Source organism: Stomoxys calcitrans, chromosome 2 (assembly GCF_963082655.1).
Source record: "Stomoxys calcitrans chromosome 2, idStoCalc2.1, whole genome shotgun sequence".
Classification (NCBI taxonomy): Eukaryota; Metazoa; Arthropoda; class Insecta; order Diptera; family Muscidae; genus Stomoxys; species Stomoxys calcitrans.
This window is the reverse complement of record NC_081553.1, coordinates 197,983,933-198,009,798: the sequence shown is the minus strand read 5'-3', so window position 1 is coordinate 198,009,798 and position 25,866 is coordinate 197,983,933. Positions and strand designations below refer to the sequence as shown.

Here is a 25,866-nt window from a genome sequence, read left to right as displayed (position 1 = left end):
CGATCGTAGATCTAACACGCTGGTTGAAAGTCTTCCATCAATCACAATATGATATATTTGGTTTCACTTGTTTTAATCGGATGACAGCCATGTGGCCGTGTGATACGGATTTCCTTTTTATAGCCGAGGCCGAAAGGCGTGCCGTGCGACACCTCTTTGGGGAGAATATCGCCAGCATTAGGAGGGAAAAAACCACCGGTGATAAATTTTTTGATATTCTCGACAGTATCCGAACCCAAACGTTCAACGTCATAGGCGGACATGCTTAGGTTAGGTTGAAAAGAGGATGCAGATATTAATCCGCCCCATGCCACTATGGACATACACCTAAGCCAGTGATTACTGTTGTGCGCTCTAAAAACTATAAAGAAGCCTCTAAAAAGAAAATTTTAAGTTAGAAATTTCGTGCTACTTACAAAATCCTTAATTGTTTTCAATACCACTCCCCTACATTGGTTCATGTCTGGCATTGTGTCTCCACCTAAGTGCCGGTATCTGTTGGACGCGAAAGCCGGGAAATGACAAAGGAAATGCTCCAACGTCTCATCATCGTCCCCACATGCTATCACTTGCCACACCGATTTTATATAAGTGAGCTAGTAGTCCTATGTGTCCCGTTATGATACCAATAGCTATACTGACCTCCTTCTTGCTTCCTTTCAGTAATAGCCTCGTCTTCTCACGATTTGGGTCCCCCATAGGATTTTCGCCGTCCTTCCGACCGTTTCGCTGTTCCACAGTGTTTGTTTGTCGCCCACTCCCCTAAATCGGACTGCGTCAACCCTAAAGGCTTCGGGTTAACCAAGTTTATCTCAGCATTTCTCTGGCCTGGCCTTACTCCGCAATGGCCCATGGGTGCCGCATTTTCGCCGTCCTACCGACTGTTTAGCTGTACCGCAGTGTTTGTTTGTCGCTCACTCCCTTAACTCGGATTGCGTCGACCCGAAAAGCTTTGGGTTACCAAGTTTATTGACGGCAGACCTTTGGCCTTCACCGCCAAATCGTCAGACCTTTCATTTCGCCTTATTCCGTTATGGCCCGGCAACCAAACGATGCGGATTTTGCCATCTTCAGAGAAGGCGTTAATCTCCTCTTACACTGCAAGACTGTTCGTGACCTTACTGACCTGGTTGTTATTAGCCTTATGGCAATTTTACTGTCGGTAAAGATGTTCACACTCGATGTCCTCGCGTTAGCACCACACCACCTAACGCATTCCGTGATCGCCCGAATCTCCGCCTGCAGGACCATATTAGGGTCAGGCAGTCTAAAACAGATCTCAGTTCTTGGGTTCTCAATGTAGACCTCAGGCCTACTCCGTCCTCTGGCTTGGATCCACATGATCTTCCCGATGGCATTACTAGGGTTCCGTCAATCCAAGACTTTGCTGCTGGCAGCAGTGCCCGGCATTCGACCTCAAGGTCCATCCCAGGTATCTGATTGGAAACCTCTTCCCTTCCTTCCAGGTTTCCTATCGTCGCCTCGATTATACCGCGATGGTATGAGCTCCTCCCATCCTCAATCCATTCTCCCATCGCCTTAAGTCTCATAGCCACAGTGCCTCACACTTAATCTGTATGTCAATGGGTTGGATATCTAAAAAAGTCTACAGTGCCCTAGTGGGCGTGGTCCTCTCCGCTCCGCCTATGCCAAGACAACATGTTCTCTGAACCTGTTGTATGGTCCTTATGTTGCACTTGTTCTCCATAGCAGTCCACCAAACTACTGAGGCGTAAGTAAGTATTGGTCTAATCACGCTCCTGTAGAGTCAGTGGACTATCTTCGGGTTCAGGCCCCATTTCGAGCCTACGGCCCGTCTACATAGTGCCCAACATCAGTGAGTCTTCTTAGTACGCTCCTGAATGTGACACTTCCAATTCAGTTTCCTGTCCAAGATTCAGTTTTCTGTCCAATTCAGTTTCCTCTCCAATATCACACCTAAGTATTTGACCTTGTCAGATATCGAAATCGTCTGAGGAAACGTGGTGCGTTAAATTGGCCCACCTTCGTCTTCCTCGTGAACAGCCATATTTCAGTCTTCAGGCGGACATGCTTACCTCTGGGCTACGATCAGAGCCAGCAAAATATCGATGTCACTATCGATATTTTATTTTTTGTCTGAATATCGATTGATATTATCGATATATACTATCGGTAAAGTTATTTTTTTTGCAATAGTGAACAAAAATAAGCGATCAGACAATGTATTCTATAAAATTTAATGCGCCTATTGGGCTAAAATTTTTTACAATGATTTCTCTCATGACTTCCAACTGACTTTATTAAATTTTGTTTTATTCGGTCTGTGCATTGATATTGCTTCTATATAAATCGAGATGGGAAATTATCGATAGCATCGATACTATCGATATTTATTATTAGAAATATCGAAAATATCGAATGTTGCGATGATCGATAGTTTGCCAGCTCTAGCTATGGTGGCCTCCATAGTAATTGTAACCACTATTTCTTATTGGAGACCACCGTGGCGCAGTGGTTAACATGTCCGCCTATGACGCCGAGCGCTCGGGTTCAAATCCCGGCGTTAACATCAGAAATTTTTTCAGCGGTGGTTATCTCCTTACTAATGCTGACTACATTTTTGAGGTATCTTGCCATGTTAAAACTTTTCTACCAAATGGTGTTGCTATGCGGCAGGCCGTTCAGACTCGGCATAAAAAAGGAGGCCTCCTATCATTGAGCTTAAACATTAGTCGGACTGCGAGGGGATACTTCTCTTATATCAATGAGTGTTTCTAAATGGCATGTTCATGATCAATTTAGCAAAATCTGTTTTGTAAAATTTTTTCCCTACAAATCAAATTTGCTCCAAATATCCTATATCTTACCCTTCTCTTTGCTTCAGCATCTCCCTCTGCCACACTGCCTGTGACTGACGCCGCTCCTGGCCCATTATTGTTGGTGATCGCTGCTTGACCGGTAGTCAATTCATGGCGTTTGGCATGTTGTATTTCTGCTTGTATTACATCATAGGTTCCAGCCTCCGAGCGAGACAATGAAGATGATTTATCTGAACCTATGGTTAGATCTCGACGATCCAAAGACATATTGCCATTGATGCCATGGTAAACCTCTGTAAGAGAAATTTAAAAAGGGAAATTTTAATTTTCGTTATTCAACTTAATAAGTGATTCTAATGTAAGGATATGATTTTAAAATAATTATTTATATAATGCGTATGGTTAAGGTCAAAACAGTTGATGGGTCTGCGCCATCAGTTTTGTAACGTAATACAGGGTGCCCCAAAGAAACTTGCTAATTTAAAAAGTCAATAAAAACAAAAGTACTTCAGTTATCGTTTTAATTCTTTTTTTATTTGAGAATACAATTGCCCCATTTTTTTCATGCTGCCTTGAAAATGACATCGGATAAATGGCGACCCCCATTGCGCATAGACTGATTAGGTAGATTTTTGAAATTCGTGTCCACTCTCTGCAGCATGACAATCAATATGTTGGCAATGGCGTCGTGAATATTGTTTTTGAGGTGGCTTCTGAGGAAATTCAGAAGCCACCGACATTTCCCGACTTCAGCGGGAAATGTGAAAATGAATCTCGTCAATGGAAAAAACTACCGCGTCTGCAGGCAGGTTGTCAATCATTTTGAAGGACAACAAAATCACTTTCAGTTAATTCTTGCACTAAAGCCAATTTATAGGCATGGAATTTAAGGCCTTGATGGAGAATTCGTCGAACAGACATTCCCATAGCAGCTGCGTGTTTGCGTGGGAGAATGTATTGCGTTGCCCAAAAAGTAATTGCGGATTTTTTAAAATAATGTAAATGCATTTTTAATAAAACTTAGAATGAACTTTAATCAAATATACTTTTTTTACACTTTTTTTCTAAAGCAAGCTAAAATAACAGCTGATAACTGACAGAAGAAAGAATGCAATTACTAAGTCACAAGCTGTGAAAAAATTTGTCAACGCCGACTATATGAAAAATCCGCAATTACTTTTTGGGCAACCCAATACAACTGACTGTCTCTCTTCTCTATCGATATTTTCCGAAGTCCATTTCTGGGTTTAGCGACACTTCCACACTCTGGATATAAGTTAACCCACGACAGAATCGAATTTCAGCTAGGAAAAAGTCTGTGATGAGGATTTTCAAAGCGGGCGTGGAAGTCACGTTGCGTAGCAACAAGTGAGCGACCGTTAGAAAAGAAGCTATCGACAGCGAAGGCCCGCTGCTCCATTGACCCAGAGCATGATGGCAACTTACTGGAGAGAGAAACTAAGTTCTCGAATTTCTTCTCCAGATGTGCCCCTCTCGACAACATCCCCACCCAACTCACCGCCTGCAAGATTTTTCAAATAAGTAAGTATCTCTGGCGCACCCTGTATATTGTAAAAATAAGAAAAAAAAATTCAAGAAATCCACTGTAAGGGGGGTTTTTGGGTATAAACTCTAATGGTTTCTATACATAATATTATTTTCTAAGCCTTTTGTATAAATATTATAAAAAAAAATGTAAAAGTTTTTAAGAAAATATAAGTTTTAAAAGAATTAAGAAAAACTAATTTCAGGAAAAAAAAAACAAGTAAAAGCGAGCTAAGTTCGGTCGAGCCGAATCTTATATCACATTGATCTCATTTGTCGAGTTCTTTTCCGGTATCTCTTTTTAGGCAAACAAAGGATAAAAGAAAAGAATTGCTATGCTAATTGAATTGAAGCCATTGTGTAAAATTTTAGCCAAATCGAATAAGAATTGCGACCGTTGGGGTCTAAAAAAGGAAAATAGGGAGTTCGATTTATAGGGGAGCTGTATCAGGCTGTAGACCTGCATCCAGATAAAGTAATAGGTTTGTGCGGTTTATGGGTTGGTGGCATTATTGGACCGTACTTCTTCCAAGATCATGCGAATCGTAACGTAACTGTGAATGGTGAGCGCTATCGTGAGATGATATGCAGTTTTTTTTTGCCCAAAATGCAAGAGCTTGACGTGCATGACATGTGGTTTCAACAAGACGATGCCACACAACACCCCTAACAATGAACTTATTGAGAGGCGAGTTCGGTAAACATTGTATTTCACGTTAAGGGCCGGTCAATTGGACGCCTAGATCGTGCGATTTAACGCCTATAGACTATTTTTTGTGGGGCTATGGTAAAGCTCATGTCTATACAGACAAGCCAGCTTCAATTGACGCATTGGAAGAAGCATTTATTCTTGATTGAAGCATTTATTCTTGAGATGCCGGCCAAAATGCTGGAAAGAGTATGCCAAAATTGGACTAAGCGTATGGGCCATTTGAGGCGCAGTCACGGTCAACATTTGCATGAAATAATCTTTAAACATTAAATTATATGGACCGTACTATCGATTCAAATAAAGATTTTTCTGAATTGCATGTATTTTTATTGAACAACTTTCCTATAGCTCTTAAAAAATCCCTCTATATATCATCATGGCCTGGCGACTTAAAGTAGTCGAAACTTTTCATCGCTCAAAGGATTTTCGACACAGACACAAATTCCCCAATAACCTCCGATGGAAGCATACCAGTGACAACCATTTTTGGCGCCACGTTGTCCTTTGTTTTTGGAAGTCTTACCCAAAAAATGGGGTATCAAATACAGAGGTAGCGAAGCGGACTACCGTGATGTTAGTATACATATAGGGGAGCTATATCTAAATCTGAACCAATGATCTGAAGAGTCAAAGAGAATGCTTCGAGCCCAATTTCGTGAGGATCGAATAACAAATGAACATATATTTAGGGGAGCTATGTCCAAATCTGAACTGGTTTCTCCCTCAAAAGGCTACGTAGCCAAAAACAAATAAAAGCGTGCTAAGTTCAGCCGGGCCGAATTTTCGGAACCCACCACCATGGATTCTATTAAAAATGTATACAAACTAAATTTAGATGAAGGGCATAATTCAATTCTACATACCAAACTTCTGTCAAACCAGCAAAAATTAAAGCTTCTAGGAACCGAACAAGCATAATCGAGAAACCGGTTTATATGGGAGCTATATCAGGTTATAGACTGATTTGAACCGTACTTGGCACAGATGTGGGAAGTCGTCCCTGAACACCGCATGCAAAATTTCAGCCAAATCGGACAATAATTGCGGCTTGTAAGGGCTTAGGAACTCAAATTGGAAGATCGGTTTATATGGGAGCTTTATTAGGTTATAGACCGATTCGTATCGTACTTGACAGAGTTGTTGGAAGTCATAAGAGAATACTACATGCAAAATTTCAGCCAAATCGGTCGAAATTTGTGGCTTCCAGGGGCTCAAGAAGTCAAATGGGGAAATCGGTTTATATAGGAGCTATATTAGGTTATAGACCGATTCGGACCGTACTTGACAGAGTTGTTGGAAGTCATATGAGAACACTACATGCAAAATTTCAGCCAAATCGGTCGAAATTTGTGGCTTCCAGGGGCTCAAGAAGTCAAATCGGGAGATCGGTTTATATAGGAGCTATATCAGGTTCTTGACCGATTTGGACCGTACTTGGCACTGTTGTTGAAAGTCATAAAAAAACACCACATACAAAACTTCAGCAAAATCGGATAAAAATTGCGGCTTCCAGGGGCTCAAGAAGTCATATCGGGAGATCGGTTTATATAGGAGCTATATCAGGTTCTTGACCGATTTGGACCGTACTTGGCACAGTTGTTGGAAGTCATAAAAAAACACCACATACAAAATTTCAGTAAAATCGGGTGAATATTGCGGCTTCCATGGGCTCAAGAAGTCATATCGGGAGATCGGTTTATATGGGAGCTACAGCGGTCAAAAAAAGTATTCATCATTCAATGTTTTTTTTTTTAATAAGTCTACAAAAGACAATTGGAATAAAAACATATTAAACTAATGATGCAGTAGTGCTTGTGTGATATATATGTACACAATTTCATTGTTTTTAAAGAAAAAAATAGTATTTATTGGAACAAAAAGGGCCATTTTACAGCTGAACACAAAAAATTAAACAAAAAAAGTATTCATCATTGCAAAAAAACAAAAAAATAAATAACATAATTTAAAAAAATTAATACTTTGTTATTCGACCACCGCGTCTTATAACTTCTTTTAAACGGTTTGACATCGATTGGACTAATTTAGCGGTTATATTTTGGTCTATATTAGTCCATTCCTCCATTATCACCTGTTGCATTTGACTCTTGCTCGAAAAATTGCGCGTTCTCAATTTGCGTTCGAGATGTTTCCAAAGATGTTCAATTGGGTTCAAGTCGGGACTTTGAGGAGGAGTTTTAATGACTTTGGGGCAGTTATACAGCATCCACATCTTGGTATTTAAAGCAGAATGTTTGGGGTCATTATCTTGATAATATTGAAAGTTATTACCAAGCCCAAGTTTTACAGCACTATCTTTTAAATTCCTCTTTAAAATGTCAATGTAATACTTATGATCCATTACTCCATTAATAATTTCAAGATTTCCCGCTCCTGAAGCCGCCATACACCCCCAAACCATTAAACCACCTCCACCATGTTTTACAGTAGCAACTGTGTTTCGTTCTTCAAGCTCTGTATTTGGTTTTCTGTACACTATGACCTTTCCATCGCACCCAAAAAGATTAAACTTGCTCTCGTCTGCAAAAATGACTGTTTTCCAAAATGATTCGGGCTGTTTTACATACATTTTTGCGAAGTTTAGCCTTTTCACTCGGTTTATTTTATTTATAAAGGGCTTCTTACGTGCAGTTCTTCCTCTGTAACTATGCCTTTTGAGTGTATTTCGAATTGTTTGTGTAGTAACTTCCTTCCCTAAATATTCCATAGTGTTTTTACGAAGAATGGTCGCATTTGTCTTCGGAGTTTTCTGAACTTGCCGCACTAGCCAACGCACATCTCCAACTGAAAGTGCTTTTGGTCGACCAGATCTTGGTTTATTGTCAACAGTTTTCGTTTCTGTCCACTTTCTGATGATGGATTGTATAGTAGATCGTGGTCTATTTAATATTTCACTGATAGTTTTTTGAGTTAAACCATTCCTGTGGTGTTTTATTATCAAAACTTTTACCTCATCAGAAACCTCGTTTTGCTTACGACCCATTTTGACAAAAACTATATTTTCAATGAAATTAAATATTTGCTGTCAAGGGCAAAGCCTCCCTTACTAAATAAAACAGAAAAGGGGGATTCCCAAATAATATTTGAATTTGACTTTGATGATAGCACATCAATGATGAATACTTTTTTTGTTCTGTTTTTGGTGTTATTATATAAAATTGCATTTTTTGCGCTAATTAAATTTATTTTTTGAATTTATTTTAAAACATATTACGAAAAATAAACTATTGCATAAAACTGCATTATTTGTTTACTTTAAATTTTCTTCAATTACCCAAAATAAGTGAATTTACTATCAATTTTGCTAATGATGAATACTTTTTTTGACCGCTGTATATCAGGTTCTTGACCGATTTGGACCGTACTTGGCACAGCTGTTGAAAGTCATAACGGAATACCATATACAAAACTTCAGCAAAATTGGATGAAATTTGTGGCTTCCAGGGGTCAAGAAGTCATATCGGGAGATCGGTTTATACAGGGTGGCTGATGAAAGCCGCTACCAAAAAAAAATGTAATAACTTTTTTTCTATTTAATAATAATAATTTAATAATTAATTTAATTAATTAATTAATTAATTTAATTAATAATAATTTAATAATTAATTTAATAATTTAATTTAACATGAATAAAAGAAAAATGTATTCCATACACCGAAAAAAAAATGTAGCAATATTCATCATTGTAGCAATATTCATCAGCCACCCTGTATGAGAGCTATGTCAGTTTCTTGAACGATTTTGATCGAACTTGGCATTATAGTTAGAGGTCATAACAGAACACTACGTGCAAAATATCAGCCAAGTCGGACATAATTTGGGGCTTCCAGGAGATCGGTTTATATGGCAGCTATATCAGGTTAAAGACCGATTTGAATCATACTTGGCACTGTTGTTGGAGGTCATAACAGAAAACTATATGCACAATTTCAGCCAAATCGGACGAATTTTGTGGCTTTCAGGGGCTCAAGAAGTCATACCGTGAGATCGGTTTACATGGGAGTTATATCATGTTATGGACCGATTTCAATCGTACTTGGCACAGTTATTGGAAGTCATAAAAAAACACCACATACAAAATTTCAGTAAAATCGGGTGAATATTGCGGCTTCCAGGGGCTCAAGAAGTCATATCGGGAGATCGGTTTATATGGGAGCTATATCAGGTTCTTGACTGGTTTGAACCGTACCTGGCACTGTGGTTGGAGGTCATAATAGAACACTACGTGCAAAATATCAGCCAAGTCGGACAAAATTTGCGGCTTCCAGGGGCTCAAGATGTAAAATCGGGAGATCGGTTAATATGGGAGCTAAATATATGGCCCATTTGCAATCCCCAACGATCTACATCAATATAAAGTATCTGTGCAAAATTTCAAGCGGCTAGCTTTACGATGGAGGCCACCTTAGCGTAGAGGTTAGCAAGTCCGCCTAAGACGCTGAACGCCTGGGGTCGAATCCTGGCGAGGCCATCAGAAATATTTTTCAGCGGTGGTTTTCCCCTCCTAATACTGGCAACATTTGTGAGTTACTATGCCATGTAAAACTTCTCTCCAAAGAGGTGTCGCACTGCGGCACGCCGTTCGGGCTCGGCTATAAGTAGGAGACCCCTTATCATTGAGCTTAAACTTTAATCGGACTGCAGTCATTGATAGGTGAGAAGTTTGCCCTTGTTCTTTAGTGGAATGTTCATGGGCAAAATTTGCATTTTAGTTTTACGCGTTCGAGCGCTATCGTGATTTCGACAGACGGACATGGCTAGATCGAATCAGAATGTCCAGACGATTGAGAATACTTCGCAGATCATTATTGCGAGCTGTTACAAATGAAATGACTAGGTTAGTATAATAAATCCGTGACGACTTTCAAGATGATTGGATTATCGGACAGAAAGACAGACCTACCGCAGTGATGGTATGAAAGTGAAAAAATAAAAAAAAAATGCAAAATCAAGCTCTAAAAGTTTTCAACTTCGGGGCAAAATATTTAAAAACCTCTTTTTTCAAAACTCTGTTCGTTGGAATTTGCAAAATTAAAATCCAAGCCTAAAACAGAATTTCTGCCAAATATTTAAGCTGGAAGATAGCAATCGTTTGCTTTAAAAAATAAGGGCTGGGAGGACATAAATGGAATGCCATTATGGTGGCAATGATTTAGACAGGCCTATTGTAATTTTATGAAGAAAAAGCTTAAACTTAAAAGATTAAAAGCTAATAAAATATTGAGAAAATCCATATAATCCTCAAACATGTTCTTGCATGCCAAAAATTTACCTTGCATGTTTTTACCTGAAAGCTGAAATTTTGTTAAAAAACTAGAAAATCTAAACTACAAATCTATTGTTAATGATTAATTTTATTTATTTTTTTTTACTTTTTGTTACTTTTTCATGTGTTGTTTATTTGTTTTTGGTTGTTGTATGCATTTCACCAGATTTTTGTTTAGGGATTTTCATTTTATTTTATTTTTCTTTTTTTTTGGTTGTTGTTGAAGATTAATAAAGGGATTTGATTGAATTTTCTTTTGTTTTTTTATTATTGTTTGTCCTGCTTTGCCATGAAGGCAATTTAAGTATATTGTTGTTGTTGTTAGTATTAATTTGTTGAATTGTTATTTTTTTGTTTTAAATTTTATGTTCATTATTACTGTTTCCATATATGCAATATATTTGTGAAAAGTTGTAGTCATTTTTGTTGATTTAAATAAAGAATCATCAGTTGGGGAAAAAAACGGGGTTTTCTTTGGGAAAACAATTTAATTTAAAATTAATTTTTATAATTCGATTTCAACTCAAATTGACTTGATTTTCTTAGAATGGGAATATGTTATTCGTTTTTTTTTCTTGCTTTTAATAAATAAATAATGTTGTAACTTTCTTCGATATATCATCTCAATTAGTTTTAATTCTTAACAAATACTTAATACGTAAATAATTTCTGTTTAAATTATTGACACTTATTTTCATTAGAGTGCTCTAATTTTGGCAAATAATTTGGCCTTTTGTTTTCAATTTGTGTTTGAGCAAATTCATTCAAGCCTTACTTATAACAATAAGATTTCTTTGTTTTCGTTTTAAATAAAATTTATAATTTTTGATTTACAATTACAAAAACATAAAAAAACATAAAAAATTACAAAAAAAAAGATTTAAATATATTTTTATTAAATACATTTAAATAAAAATCATGTCTTGTGATTTTTTTTGCTTTAATTTTGTTGTGGCACATTTTTTTTCTCTTCTCAAAGAATCATAAAAAGCTGATTAAAAAAAAAAAACATGTCGCCTTTTTCAAGTCAATACTGCTACTTTTATTAATAATTCTTTATTTTCATTGTTCTTAATTTTTGGTTTTCTACTTTGACACTTGTTTTACAATCCTTTTGGTTTTTCATTTTAAATTTAACAGGAAAAAGGTACAAGTTCTTAATTAGAATAAATACTTAATATGTATTTTTATGTTTTTTTGTTGTTTAATAAACTTGTTCTCTTTTTTTGCCACTTGATTTGTTTGTAACATTTATAATTAAACGTTTTTCCTATGTCCCAAAATCTTTTTTTGGGTTTGTATATTATCTAAAATTTGGCACTAAATCCTAACTAACCATAACATTTCAAACCAATGGATAAGAAGAAGTGGCCATTGAATGTTTTAAAATGAATATTTATGTATACTACCCGGCCCGCTCCGCTGCGACTTCTTCAACTCTCTTATATCTCTTTAGGGTGGGGACACTTCGCCTTGATATCGCTTTTGATATCGAATTCGTGCCACTGTAGCCCATGTCCGCCTATGACGCTAAACGTCTGCGTTCAAAACCTGGTGAGAACATCGCACATAATTGAAAGCGGTGGGTATCCCCTCTTAATGCTGCCGACATTTGCGAAGTACCATGTCACGCATGGTCATGTAAAAAAATCTCCCCAAAAAAGGTGTCGCACTGCAGCAAGCCCTTATCATTGATAAACTTAACTTGCATCGGGAAGCACTCATTGATGTGTGAGAAATGTACCCCTGCTCGGTTGCTGGGAAAATGTTTACTCTTCTCCCAAATGCCTTTCTTTTGAGTCCTATATTATTGGTGAATATTTCCGGTTTAGGGGGTATTTCGGGGTTGGTCACTAAAGTAAATACGTGCTCTACTTTGAAAAACATTTCATATGAGCCCCATAATGGCATGATCGGTAAATAAGTTGTGTTAAGGGGCGGGGTGGACCCCAGGGTCTTAGTCCCGAAAATGAATATCAATTTTCACCCCACATAGCTTTTATAAAATAGGGAGGTGTTTTGGGTCAGCTCCCCAACAATAGAAACCATGTTTTGTTTTTGGTGACTATGAGAGTGCGAAAAAAAAAATTCGAACGAATCACGTTACCAATCTCCGAGATATGCTATTTTCGAAAATTAGGGTATTGGGAAGTGCTTTTAAGAGAGAGAGACATTTCGACTCAAATATGGATATAAAATTCGTACTTCACTCCCAAATCCCTTTAAATTGAGCCCAATATTGCCATGATCGGTAAGTATGAACCGTTTGTGGCTGGGTTGGCCACCGGCACTTTGTCCTGAGAATAGATATCCTATTACTTGGAACTAATTTTTTAAGCCATATTTGAAATCTACTGCCGAATAGTTTTCAATAAAGTCCCATATTGATAGAGGAGTTTTCGGGTTAAGCCGTCCCGCTGGGTACTTAGACACAAAATTTAATACGATATTCGTTTTCTAGTCTCCCATAACTTTCATTTGATATCCATATTGTGCCTATCAGTCCATCGTCGGGGTCATATCGGATGAAAGATATATATGGGAGCTTTATCTAAAACTGAACCGATTTGATAATGCTCATGTTGAAACACTAAAAAAAAAGTCTTGTGCAAAATTTTGTAAAGATCGGACCAAAATTATGGGTACTAGAGCCTTAAAAGGCCCTATCGGATGAATAATATATTGGGTTGCCCAAAAAGTAATTGCGGATTTTTCATATAGTCGGCGTTGACAAATTTTTTCACAGCTTGTGACTCTGTAATTGCATTTTTTCTTCTGTCAGTTATCAGCTGTTACTTTTAGCTTGCTTTAGAAAAAAAAATGTAAAAGAAGTATATTTGATTAAAGTTCATTCTAAGTTTTATTAAAAATGCATTAACTTTCTTTTAAAAAATCCGCAATTACTTTTTGGGCAACCCAATATATGGAAGGCCATGCTTAAATCTGAACCGATTTTGATCAAATTATGCACAGATATTGGAACACTAAAAAGAACGTCTTGCGCAAAATTTTGTAAAAATCGGATGAAAATTCTACTACAACCTTAAACGGCCATATCGGATGAAAGATATATATATATGGGAGCTTTATCTAAAACTGAACCGAAGTTTAAAAAAATTATGTCCACATATTGGAACACTAAAAATACCGTCTTGTGCAAAATGTTTTGAAGATGGGACCACAATTATGAGTACTACAGCCTTAAAAGGCCATATCAACAACTTTTGTCGCAAAACCGACGACGAAATTTGTTAATTTTCCTGCAACAATTCATTAAGAATATCAACGACCCAAAGTAAAAATTTGTTGTTTGAAGGCACTCGCCTGGTAAAAAAAAAAACATTTTACCAACAAAGCCACACATGTGCACAGTTTCGGTGTGGTGGTTAGTTTTATTTTCTTAGTTCGGCTTGCGCTGCTGGTTCTTGTTCGTTAACTGCTGCACTCGGGTTTTCCTCTGTCACTCTCTATACTATTACCCTTAAAACAAATATTAATAATTTTGCTGCCCCTGAGGATTGAACTCATGATCTTATGTTTGGTAGCCTTGTACGCATCCTCTAGAGCTGCGGCAGAGTAGGAAAACACTGCTCAATGGCTTTGATCTGCACAACAAAGCTAGGCAGATAAAGAAGCTATAGAGATTATTAGAGAAAATAGTAGAGGAAAACAACTTAAACACCTACACTAATTGGTTGGTTGTTGCACCAATACTAACATACAAACGAGTACACAGTGAAATCTCTCTTTGGGTGCTAAATACCCACTACCACATACTCAAGACACATTCTCATTGCATAGATGCATAGCGGACGGTAGAGAAAGAACAACAAGAGATTGCGAGAGCTAAATTTACATTTCTTATAGATGACTATTTGAAAAGAATTGATCTCAGTTACAGAGTTAAGTGTATTACAACTACAGTGGCCCAAACGAGAAAGTTGTTGAAAGAAAATTACAATATTTTAATATTAAGTGCGGATAAGGGCGGGAAGACAGTTGCGATGACCAAAGACTACAGATTACAGAAGTAAGATGAATAATATTTTAATGGATTGAAAAGACACCCAACATCTGGTTTGCAAGCCAAGAACAATGTATTGATGGACACATTGTTCAATGTGAACCTCATAGACTGTATGGAGGGGACGAAACTAATTAATAACATGGCGTTAGCACCACGGATTTATGATCTCCCAAAGATCCATAAAAAAGGAATACCTTTAAGACCAGTTTGTTCTTCTATTAAAGCACCTGGTTATGGAATTTCGCGATATATGGTAGACATTTTAAAAAACATTCTGTATACAATATCAAAGATTCAAAGGATCTTAAATCTAGAATATGTAACACAACCGTGGAGGAATGAAAGATTCAACGGATTAAATCTAGAATATGCAACACAACCGTGGAGGAGAACGAATTAATGCTTTCATTCGACGTGGCATCCTTATTCCCAAACATACCGGTGTGGCTGACCATAAAAATGATAGAAGTGTAATGGGAATTGCTAGAGAAACATATAAAAATACCAAGAGATTTGTTCACTTAAATTCTGCGCTTCTGCATTAAAGACACGCGGTATTTCAAGTATGACGATAAGATTATTCACTAAAAAAAAGGGCATGCCGATGAGGTGCCCAGCTTCTCAGGTTATGGCGGATTTAATAATGGAGAAATTATCGGATATTTGCATTAGCAAGATGACCCTAAAACCTGAAGGTTTTTAATAAGTTCCTATCGAAATTGGTAGGCTTTTATTCTTTTGGAAGGATGGTAGGCTGACACCCATTTTTGGTGGGTTTTTCTAATATATAATTATCAAGTTTAGTTTTACTAAAAAATCGCTGGAATAACTCGAAATTATTTCACTTCTTGTCGTTTGGGTATTCGTTAAGAGTGAAGAACCATGTATGTCGTAGGGCCGTATACAGCTACGTGGGGGTCTCACTATTCCATGTTTCAGAGAAAAAGTACATAAGTTCTGATATTGACGGTAACTGGTACGAGTGTCAAAACACCTCTTCGAAATCTCGTAAATTCTGGATAAGAAATGCGTCTTTTGTGTTCAATGCCTTCCATTGGAATATGGGACTATATGGCAGCCACATGCAAACACGGTCAGATCTGGTCCCTAGTCAGATACTGGGGGTCCATGCAACTTACAGCGAAAATGGGTAGTAAATGTGCATTTATGGGCTTAAGACCTTCAATCGGGAGATTGCTTTATCCAAACTCGGCACGGATTTTCTTTGAAATTGGGGCAAAAATGTGACTTTTATGAGCTCGAGAATATTTATCGGGAGAACGGTATAAAGGATGCTATGTTAAGATATAGGCCATCTTTGAAATAAAGGCTGTTGGGGGGAACAGGGCTAGATCGTCTAGGAATACTATAATGATATAGTGTGTATATATGGTAAGGTTTAAAATGTGCGATATGTTGAAAATGGAATAACAAAATGACCCGCTCTTCGGTAATAGGTATAAAAACCTATGCCGCATTTGGCTTGTAGAACAGTTGGTAGGTTTTGGTCGGGTTGAGTACGATTTTTCCTAAAATTTAGTAGGAAATTATTTTCTTCAGTGCCAACACTGTTCATGAACAATAAACTTTTGTTTCTCTACCTTAGTATCAATGTTCTATAGCATAATAAACCTTTTTTCTTATCAATGACCACCCTCTCTTGTTCTATTGATTTGTATAGTTTTGTAAATGGAATAATATAATAATCTATGTAAAGAAGAGTTGTTGTTGTATATTAAAAATTAAACTCTAAATGCAGTTTCTTTTTCAACTTTCGTTTGTTTTCCTCTGTTAGCTTATTTCGTTCCATTACTTACTTTTTCTTAAACTCTTAGATTCCTAAATAATAGAGTTAATAAATAATTTGTTTTAATTGAAAAAAAATATATACCTAGTTTGATTATAGGGCGTTTTGAAATTCTTTTTTGATTTGAATTTATAGAGTTGGAAAACAAAACCAAAGGTTTTTCAATTTTCTCAAAATTAATAATAATCGTATCTTAGCTTAAATACATAGAAAAAAATTATGTAAACTATTTTGATTTGTTTTTTCTTTAAAGGAAATTATAGAATATTTTGATTAAATGATCTTATATATAAGTATTTTATTAATGTTTTAAACAAATAATATTTTATATAATAGGAAAACTGATGTGAGCTTAACTTAGGACTATAGAAAAATTGTTGAGCATTGTTAGTTATGTCATAAGGAGGCTCATGATATTTCGATTGAGAATAATAAAAAAAAACTGTTATTTGAATATTTAGGAATTCAGTTCAATGAGGCAGTAGGAGCCGATGGATTGTCAGATGTGCTAAATATTTAAGACCAGATCCACCAAATTGAATAGTTACTAAGGCCTTCGGCAAAAGTCGAGAAAGAATCTGTTAAGTGGATTTGCGGTAAACACCAAATATTTCGATTTAACATTCACGACACCAGCTGAACCCAAATCCAAGAAAACTAAAGGACAACCCCAAGCAAATACTTAGGGATGAACCAAATGAATGTTGACAACTATAACTTTAATATAGACCTAGGTAACACCTTAAATAAAACAAAGTACATCAGTTTTGGAGATCACAAAAAGAATTATATTGGCCAACACATATTACTTTGGACTAAAAAAGAAAATCAAAATCCTATTTACAGGAAAATTTTATCTCTACAAAACACTGACACTACCGATGCTTATATGGAGCAGAAGCCTGGGAACTTGCAAAATCAGACGAGACAGTTCTTGGGATAGCCGTACCCGGCACCATGTGGATTGGATCTTTAATTTCATCACGAGAAGCTTAGCTGGTTTTAGAATATAGAGAAGAAGCACACAAGTCCAAAACTCTTGGAGAACTCTTCGACCGGCTGTGAAATCTACAACTCTATTCTGAAGTCAATAACGACAGATTTGAAGCCTAAGAATATGTATGTATACGTAGAATGGACCTCAAAGTATCAAGAGCTCCGGTGACGGAATAAGGTCGTAGCATGTTGTATGCTGCTGAGATCTCTTCTTGTGCAGCAAGCGTTTTCTGCATCATCGTCAAATTGTATTGAGAAATTTTTGTTTGATCAGGGGTCAACTGGTTTCGTAAGTGTTGACCAGAAGCAGCATTAGATTCTGTGAAGAAGTAACACTTGTGAATTTAAAAAAAGAAAATGTCCGATCGAAAATACTCGTCTCGGAAAGAGAAACAAACAACAGACAAACAACTTGAAAATGAAAAAATTCGGCAGAGCCCGGCCGGGATTCGAACCTGGGTACACGGAGCAACAGCGAGAGCCGTTGCCGTGGTCTAGCTTTCGAAGCCATCAATACAATTCCAACAGGTGCACAGAATCATGTGTATACCAGGGGAGTAGTATAATTCTGTAGACAACAAATCTGTCATTACACGAAAACACATGCATTGGGAAAAGTACATTGGGTTAATGTGGTATTTGTATCAAAGAGGCATTTTCGCAATAAATTCGGTAAAAGTGCAACAAACCAACGTACGACCCTTGAAGCCCTGATATATATATATATATATATATATATATATATATATATATATATATATATATATATATATATATATATATATATATATATATATATATATATATATATATATATATATATATATATATATATATATATATATTTTGATCGCGAATCTCTATTTGGGAGGCTAAGTATTTGCATTTCAACTTCAAGCTCAAGCATAACACAAAAAAAACATGCATTAGGAAAAAGTACAGCTAATAGACAGGGTTGACGAGCGTGGTTAATGTGGTAATTGTATCATAGATGCGTTTTCGCAATTAATACGATTCAAATACAACCGATCTCCCGATTTGAGATCGGGAGATCGGTTTCCCTGGAAGCCGCAATTTTTGTCCGATGCCAAGTACGGTTCAAATCGGTCTTTAACCTGATATAGCTATAAACCGATCTCCCGATTTGACTTCTTGAGTCCTTGCAAGCCGAAATTTTTGTCCGATTAAGCTGACATTTTGCATTCGATCCAAATCAGTCTACAACCTGATATAGCTCCCATGTAAACCGGTCTCTCGATCATCCTTGTTCGGTTCCTAGAAGCTTTAATTTTGGCTGGTTTGACAGAAGTTTGGTATGTAGAATAAAATTATTCCTTACAACTTAATTTAATTTGTATAAATTTTTAGGAGAATTCATGGTGGTGGATTCCCAAGATTCTGCCTAACCGAACTTAGTACGCTTTTACTTGTTTTTTGGTTCATTAGGGAATGGAATGATCAATAACGGTTTGGTACTAAAACCAATAACGGTCTGGTGCTAAAACCAACAACAGATTGGTATTAAAGGCAATATCAATTCGCTCGGAGGGTTTAATTCCATTCTAAAAAGTCCTTATTTCCGCCCGAAACTTCATGATGTCCGATTTAGGAGTGTTTTCAGGTGTGATGTGGTCCCCTAGACACTTGGCTCACATACGGCTTATTTAAACCCCATATTCTCATTGGTTTAAGTAGAGTTTATAGAATGAGGCGTCCCCCAAACACTTGGCCCCAAAATTGGTTATTATTTTCTAGTCTCAAATACCTTTCATTTTACCCACATATTGTCATGGTCGGCAAATGTTTACCCTTTAGGAGGTTTTTGGGGAAAGAGCGGTTCCCCAAATACATAGTTCCACATTTGGATATTCGTATTCTACTCCCAAAGACCTTTATTTGAAACCTATATTGCGATGGTCAGTAAATAATTGTTGTTTGTGGTCTATTTTGGAAAAGGGGTAGATCCCCAGAAAATTGGTCCCCAAAGTGAGTATCAATTTCATGTTCTACTCCCCAATACCTTTCATATGAGCCCCACATTGACATGGTCTGTACATATGCTCGATTTAGGGGTGCAAAGCCCTGAAAATATACCAGCATCGTGCTCTATTCTCATGTATCTATATATCATATATTTGAACCCCGTATTGGCATTGGCCTCGAAATTAGATATCAAATATCTCATCTCAATAATCTCAAATACCCCGTTTCTAATCTCAAATACCCTTTAAATCCCTTATTGCAAAAGTCAGCAAATATGTCCGTTTTGGGGTATGGGCCCCAAAAGCTATCAACATCGAGCTGCACTATCTTGAAGACCCAAATTGTCTTGGTGAGCAAATACGTCCCATTTGGGGGTTGTTATGGTGGTGGAACGTCCCCTAGACAGTTGGTCCCGAATGTTGATAACAGATTCGTTGTCTACTCTCAAATACCTTTCATTTGAGCCTCATATTTCCATAGTCGGCAAAAATGACCGGTTTGTAGGTGTTTTGGGGGATGTCGCGGCCACTCATTGACTTGGCCTTCAAAGTATATATCATATTCGTGTTCACTTTAAAGTACCTTTATTTGAGCCTCATATTGCAATGGTCAGCAAATACTTCCTATATGGGTGGTGCTATGGGGGGCTGATGTCAGATTCGTGCTTTACTCCCAAAGACCTTTCATTTGCGCCCCATACTGCTATGGTTGTTAATTTGTCCCCTTTGGGGCATGTTTTTGGGGAGGGACGGCCTCCCAAATACTTAGTCCCACATTAGCATAAATAAGTCATGTTTGGGGGGTGTTTTGGGGAAGGGGTGGACCCCCTGTAACTTGGTCCCACATTTGGGTATAAAATTCGTATTCTACTCGTAAATACATTTCATTTGAGTCCCATACTGCCATGGTGGTAAATATGTCCGAATTAGAGGTGTTTTGGGGTTGGGGTGGTCCCCCAAACACTTGGTCCAACAATTGGATATCAGATACGTTTTATAAAATTAAATACCTTTCATTTGAGTCCTATATTGTCGTGGTTGGCCTATAAATATTTTGTGGGTTTTGTGGATGGGGCGGCCCCCCAGGTATCCCATCCGAAATTTGGATACAAAATTTTTTATTTTTAGGTTACTATAACAGAGCATACAAAATGTTGCTTAAATCGCACCACACATCTCCGAGATCTGGCGTTTCTGAAAATCAGGGTAAGGGGGAGGGTCCGCCCACCCCCTACAGATATCAAAAATCGTAGTACCTATTTTCACCACGGGATTATGATCATTATGTGAAAATTTCAAAAAAAATCGGTTCAGCCGTTTTTGAGTCTATAAGGGACACACAAACAAACACAAATTGATTTTTATATATAAGATAACTAGCTCAGTTAGTTTATTTCAGTAACCCGTTCAATTGAGCCAGTTCGTTGGAACTTCAACTATTTTGACACATCTAAAGAAGGCGCAGTAAGATATTTAATATTGAATTGGCGGTGTTTAGGTCATGACTGGTTCAATGCTAGAACTTTGAATGACATCTTCTTTTCTTCCTACTGTGAGCACAAAATTGTTTTAGTGAAACTGAAAGCTCACTGCAACTATAACCTGGGAATATGCATATGGTAGATAAACTGTCATCCATTCATGAATCTTTAAAATATTCATAGCATAACCCAAGGGGTTTTTGTTATTTTTTTAATAATTTTCCGATTATTTTTTTTTATAATAAAGAAATTTCTACGTTTTTTTGTCAAAAAAATTAATTTTTTATATTTTTAATAATATTTCCAAACTGAAATATTTTAATAAAATTAAAACTTTGTTGTTGGAGGAAATACAGAAATTTTGAAATTATAATTTTTTTAATTTTCTGTAACATTGTTGGAAAGATTAAAAAGGAAAATTATATTGTTTTTAAATTCTTAGGTTAAATACATTTGTAAATATATTGTTATTAGTCTGTAAGGGTATTTATTATCTATAGACTTAAATAAAAAACCAATATCCTAACCTCTTTATCACAACTAAAGCAATGCTCATTAGGGATCAAATAAATCCATAAAATTACTTAGTATCATATATATTTATAAAAAACCTTTCTTCTTGATTTAACTTCTTAAAACTCTCTTTTCATAATAACTGTTCTTTCTTACTTTTGGTTGTGTTGTGTTTATTTGTCATAGTTTTTCCATGAATTTTTTCGTTTGTTGTTCTTGAAATTCAGGAAATTTTTCAATTTTTTTTTCTTTAGTATTTCTTTATCTAAAATAACATTTTAGTATATTATTTTTTTTTTTAATTTCTTTTGTTCTTGTGTTAATGGATTTTCAATAGTTTTTGTTGTTCTTTTGTTTACAATACATAATAATTTTGTGTTTGTTTGTTTGTTGTTTTTTTTTTTTTAATTATTCGATGAATAAACAGTGCATTAGTGTACGCGTGTTTGGGTGTCTTTGTTAATGTTGTTTGATTTAATGTTGAATATTTTTTTCATTTCCTTTTTTTTTAATTAAAACTTGAAAATATTTCATTTTGTTTTCAAACATTTTTTTGTTGTTGTTATTTATTTTATAAATAGATAACGCAACCTATTAAATATTCATGTTTTTATAGTTCTTCTTGTGTTAATTATTTAGAATTTAGTTATTCGTTTTGTTGTTACTGTTGTTTAAACCTACGCAGACAAATCTACTTTTTAAAAATTTTGAGGGAGTGTACACGAGATGTGTGAGTATGTGTGGGTGTGGATGTTCAAAGTGGTGAGTAAATGATAAAATCAACTATTGCCTTACATTTTTTCTCGAGTGTTGCTTTTTTAGACTGTTTCTAGGCAATTGAATTATTAAAATAATTGTTAAAAAACATTTTTGTTCTTTTGTTATTTTTCTTTGAACTATAAAACAGTTTATACTCGGTTTAAGTTTTCTTTTTTGTGTATAGATTTTGGTTTTTTTTCATTTTCACAGAAATAAAAATCAGTCTCAAAGAAATTAAACTGCTGTTGGGATTTGAAAGGAGTAGAGTTACGCTTAGTACTGACATAATACAAGTACATATATAGGGCATGTTGTTTTTATTCTCTTAGTTTTAAACATTCATGTTATATTTTTTTGGATTCATATTTTTTTTTGATAATATCTCCTTGTTATAACCGACCATCTGGGGAAATAAATCTAGACATGGACCATCCTTGTTGAAAATTATAAAAATAAAGTCAGAAAATCTTATAGGCCATCAGAAAATTGAATAATACAAATGCAAAAAAACTCTTTTGTTCAAAAACCTAATATGCGAATGACGGTACCCACTATGTTTGCTGGGATATTTGAAAGTTATAACAGCCGTTCATGTTTCAGAAGTACATATAGAGGACAAACAAATCACCATTACGTGGCGTATGTTAATACTAGCCTGATTAGTTTGTTTTATCGGTTTTATAATCGGTTTTTCGGGTTTCAAGAACCGGTTATTCGGTTTTTTTAGCTGAATAGTAAAATTGTCAAAAATTTTCATTTTTTCAAGAACCGGGTTTTCGGTTTTTTTTTGCTGAATAGTAAAATTTTCAAAAATTTTCATATTTTCAAGAACCGGGGTTTCGGTTTTTTTTAGCTAACTAGTGAAATTTTGTATTTTTAAAAATTATCGATTTTGGAAAATTTGCATGTTTTTATTTGAAAATTGTCATCATTTGATCTTTAAGGAAAATCTGGTTAAAATTTTCTCTTTAGAAAAGATTTGTTTGAAATTTTAATTTTATTTGTTTCACATTTGTTTTTGGCTTTTTACTGCCGGGTCATGTGAATCAATTCATAGAATTGCGTAGAGTTGAATGACCAATCGTATGTCACACAACAAGGGGAGATAATTAAGTGAGTTTAGAAGAAAAGACAAAGAATGAAGAAACGATTTTTTCAGAAAAATCAGCATGCAAATACCGCACCACTGGTGGACGCTTTTCGGATTATTCGTTAGATTATCATTTTCAACACCATCGTGGATCATATCCGTCCGTCTTACTGGCCGCCTGATCTTCCGTTTGTGTCTAACCTTCGATGGATCAATCAGTTTGACTAAAATACGCGATTATATGAATTTTAATTTTAGTGAAAATTTCTTGAAAATTTCAAAAGAGAAAGTTTTATTAAAACTTTATTTCAAGAGAAAATTTCATTGAAATTTTGTCTTGAGGAAAAACCGCTGTGCCACGGTACACCCTGCAAAAACTTAAAAATTCTATGAAGAAACAGAAAAAAGTGAAAAATGATTGCCACGAAATTTGATAGGCACATCCTACAGAGAAGACAAAGAAGTAAATCTGTTGGTATGACAGTACTGGTGACGAGGCAATTGTCATTTCAACTAATTCCTGATGATGTTATAGAATATGGACTGCTAAGCAGTAACCCGGCTGAAGAATAACAAGGCAGCAGGAGCCGATGGATTGCAAGCAAAATTAGGTAAGACAGGAGGGGACACGGTCATTGGGCATAGGAATCAGCTCGCCAATGCAATCTAGTTACAAGACACAAAGCCATTCAGAAAAAAAGGAGACAAGACCGAACTACAACTGATAACCCTTTCATTCACAAACAAGTAAAACGGCATTAAGTTCGACCGGGCCGAACTTTAAATACGCACCAACTTGGGTATATATGTAAACCACCTTTCGCCACAATTCGGTGCAAAATTCATATTTTATTCAAACCATAGCATCCTTATCGAAATATGTTCCGATTTAGAACAAATTCGGCACGGAAATTGAAGGGCTTAACACAGAAAATCGAATGGCTTAACGCAAATCACTGTCCCAAATTTCAGCGAAATTCGACAATAAATGCGCCTTTTATAATCCCAAGACCTCAAAATGGAGAGATCGGTCTATATGGCAGCTATATCCAAAAATCGAAGGACTTAACACAACTCACTATCCCAAATTTCAGCGAAATCGAACAATAAATGCGCCTTTTATGATCCCAAGACCTCAAATCGAGAGATCGGTCTATATGGCAGCTATATCCAAAAATCGAAGGGCTTAAAACAACTCACTATCCCAAATTTCAGCAAAATAGGACAATAATGCGCCTTTTATGATCCCAAGAACTTAAATCGAGAGATCGGTCTATATGGCAGCTATATCCAAATCTGGATCGACGGGCCTAATACAACTCACTGTCCCAAATTTCGGCGAAATCGGACAATAAATGCGTCTTTAATGGGCCCAAGACCTTAGATCGGCGGATCGGTCTATATAACAGCCCGAACAGGGCCAAATTGAAGAAGAATGTCGACTGGCCTAACACAACTCAGTATCTCAAATTTCAGCAAAATCGAACAATAAATGTGGCTTTTATGGGCCTAAGATCTTAAATCGGCGGATCGGTCTATATGGGGGCTATATCAAGATATAGTCCAATATAACCCATCTTCGAACTTAACCTGCTTATGGACAAAGAAAAGAATCTGTGCAAAGTTTCAGCTCAATATCTGTATTTTTAAAGACCGTAGCGTGATTTCAACAGACAGACCTACGGATACGGCTAGATCGTCTTAGATTTTTACAACGATCAAGAATATATATATACTTCATCAAAAGTTGAAGAGCTACTCTACAGAGGCTCCGCTTTTCTTTGGGAAAGGGTAATTTTAGTACGCTTTCCTTTTGGGAAAGGCTAGTTTTAGTACCCCTTCCTTTGGGAAAGGGTAGTTTTAGTACCTATTCCTTTGGGAAAGGGTAGTTTTAGTACCCATTCCATTAATAAAGGATAGTTTTAGTACACTTCCCTTTGGGAAAAGCTAGTATTAGTACCCCTTCCCTTGGGAAAGGCTAGTTTTAGTACCCTTTTCTTTGGGAACGGGTAGCTATAGCACCAATTCTTTTGGGAACGGGTAGCTATAGTACCGCTTCCTTTAAGAAAATGTAGTTTTAGTACACTTTTTTTTGGGAAAGAGTAGTTTTAGTACCCATTACTTTGCGAAAGGATAGTTTTAGTATCCATTCTTTTGGAAAAGAGTGGTTTAAGTACCCTGTCTTTCGGGAAAGTGTAGTTTTAGTAAGCTGTCTTTTGGGAAAGGGTAGTTTTAGTATCCTTTACTTTGCGAAAGGATTGTACTTTCATTTGGGAAAGGGTAGTTTTAGTACCCATTCCTTTGGGAAAAGGTAGTTTTAGTATCTTTTTCTTTCGGAAAGAGTAGTTTTCTTTGAGAACGGGTAGTTTTAGTATCCATCCCCATGGGAAAGTGTAGTTTTAGTAGTAGGGTAGTTTTAGGGTAGTTTTAATATCATTTGCTTTCATAAAGGGTAGTTCTAGTACCCTTTTCTTTGGGAAAGGGTAGTTCTAGTACCCTTTTCTTTGAGAAAGGGTAGTTTTACTACCCTTTTCTTGGGAAAGGGTAGTTTTAGTACCCTTTTCTTTTGGAAAGTGTAGTTTTAGTACCCTTTACTTTGCGAATGGATAGATTTAGTACCCATTCCATTGGAAAAGGGTAGTTTTGGTACCTTTTTCTTTCCGAAAGTGTAGTTTTAGTACCCTTTACTTTACGAAAGGATAGTTTTAGTACCCATTCCTTTGGAAAAGGGTAGTTTTGGTACCCTTTCATGTGGGAAGCGGTAGTTTTAGTACCCCTTCCTTTGGGAAAGAGTAGTTTAAGTAACCTTTCCTTTGGGAAAGGGTAGTTTTAGTACCCTTTACTTTGAGAAAGGGTAGTTTTAGTACCC

General features: G+C 36.2%; 1 protein-coding gene across 8 annotated transcripts in view; it reads right to left on the bottom strand.

Annotated features, from left to right (window-relative positions):
* The window catches only part of LOC106092407 (FERM, ARHGEF and pleckstrin domain-containing protein 1), a 265,925-nt gene that overhangs the window by 13,293 nt on the left and 226,766 nt on the right, over positions 1-25,866 (bottom strand). For all 8 annotated transcript variants that reach the window (XM_059363710.1, XM_059363705.1, XM_059363706.1 and 5 more), the window contains one exon: positions 2,850-3,094. In XM_059363710.1, the coding sequence (XP_059219693.1) occupies positions 2,850-3,094 (245 nt within the window). The remainder of the gene's footprint in view (positions 1-2,849; positions 3,095-25,866) is intronic.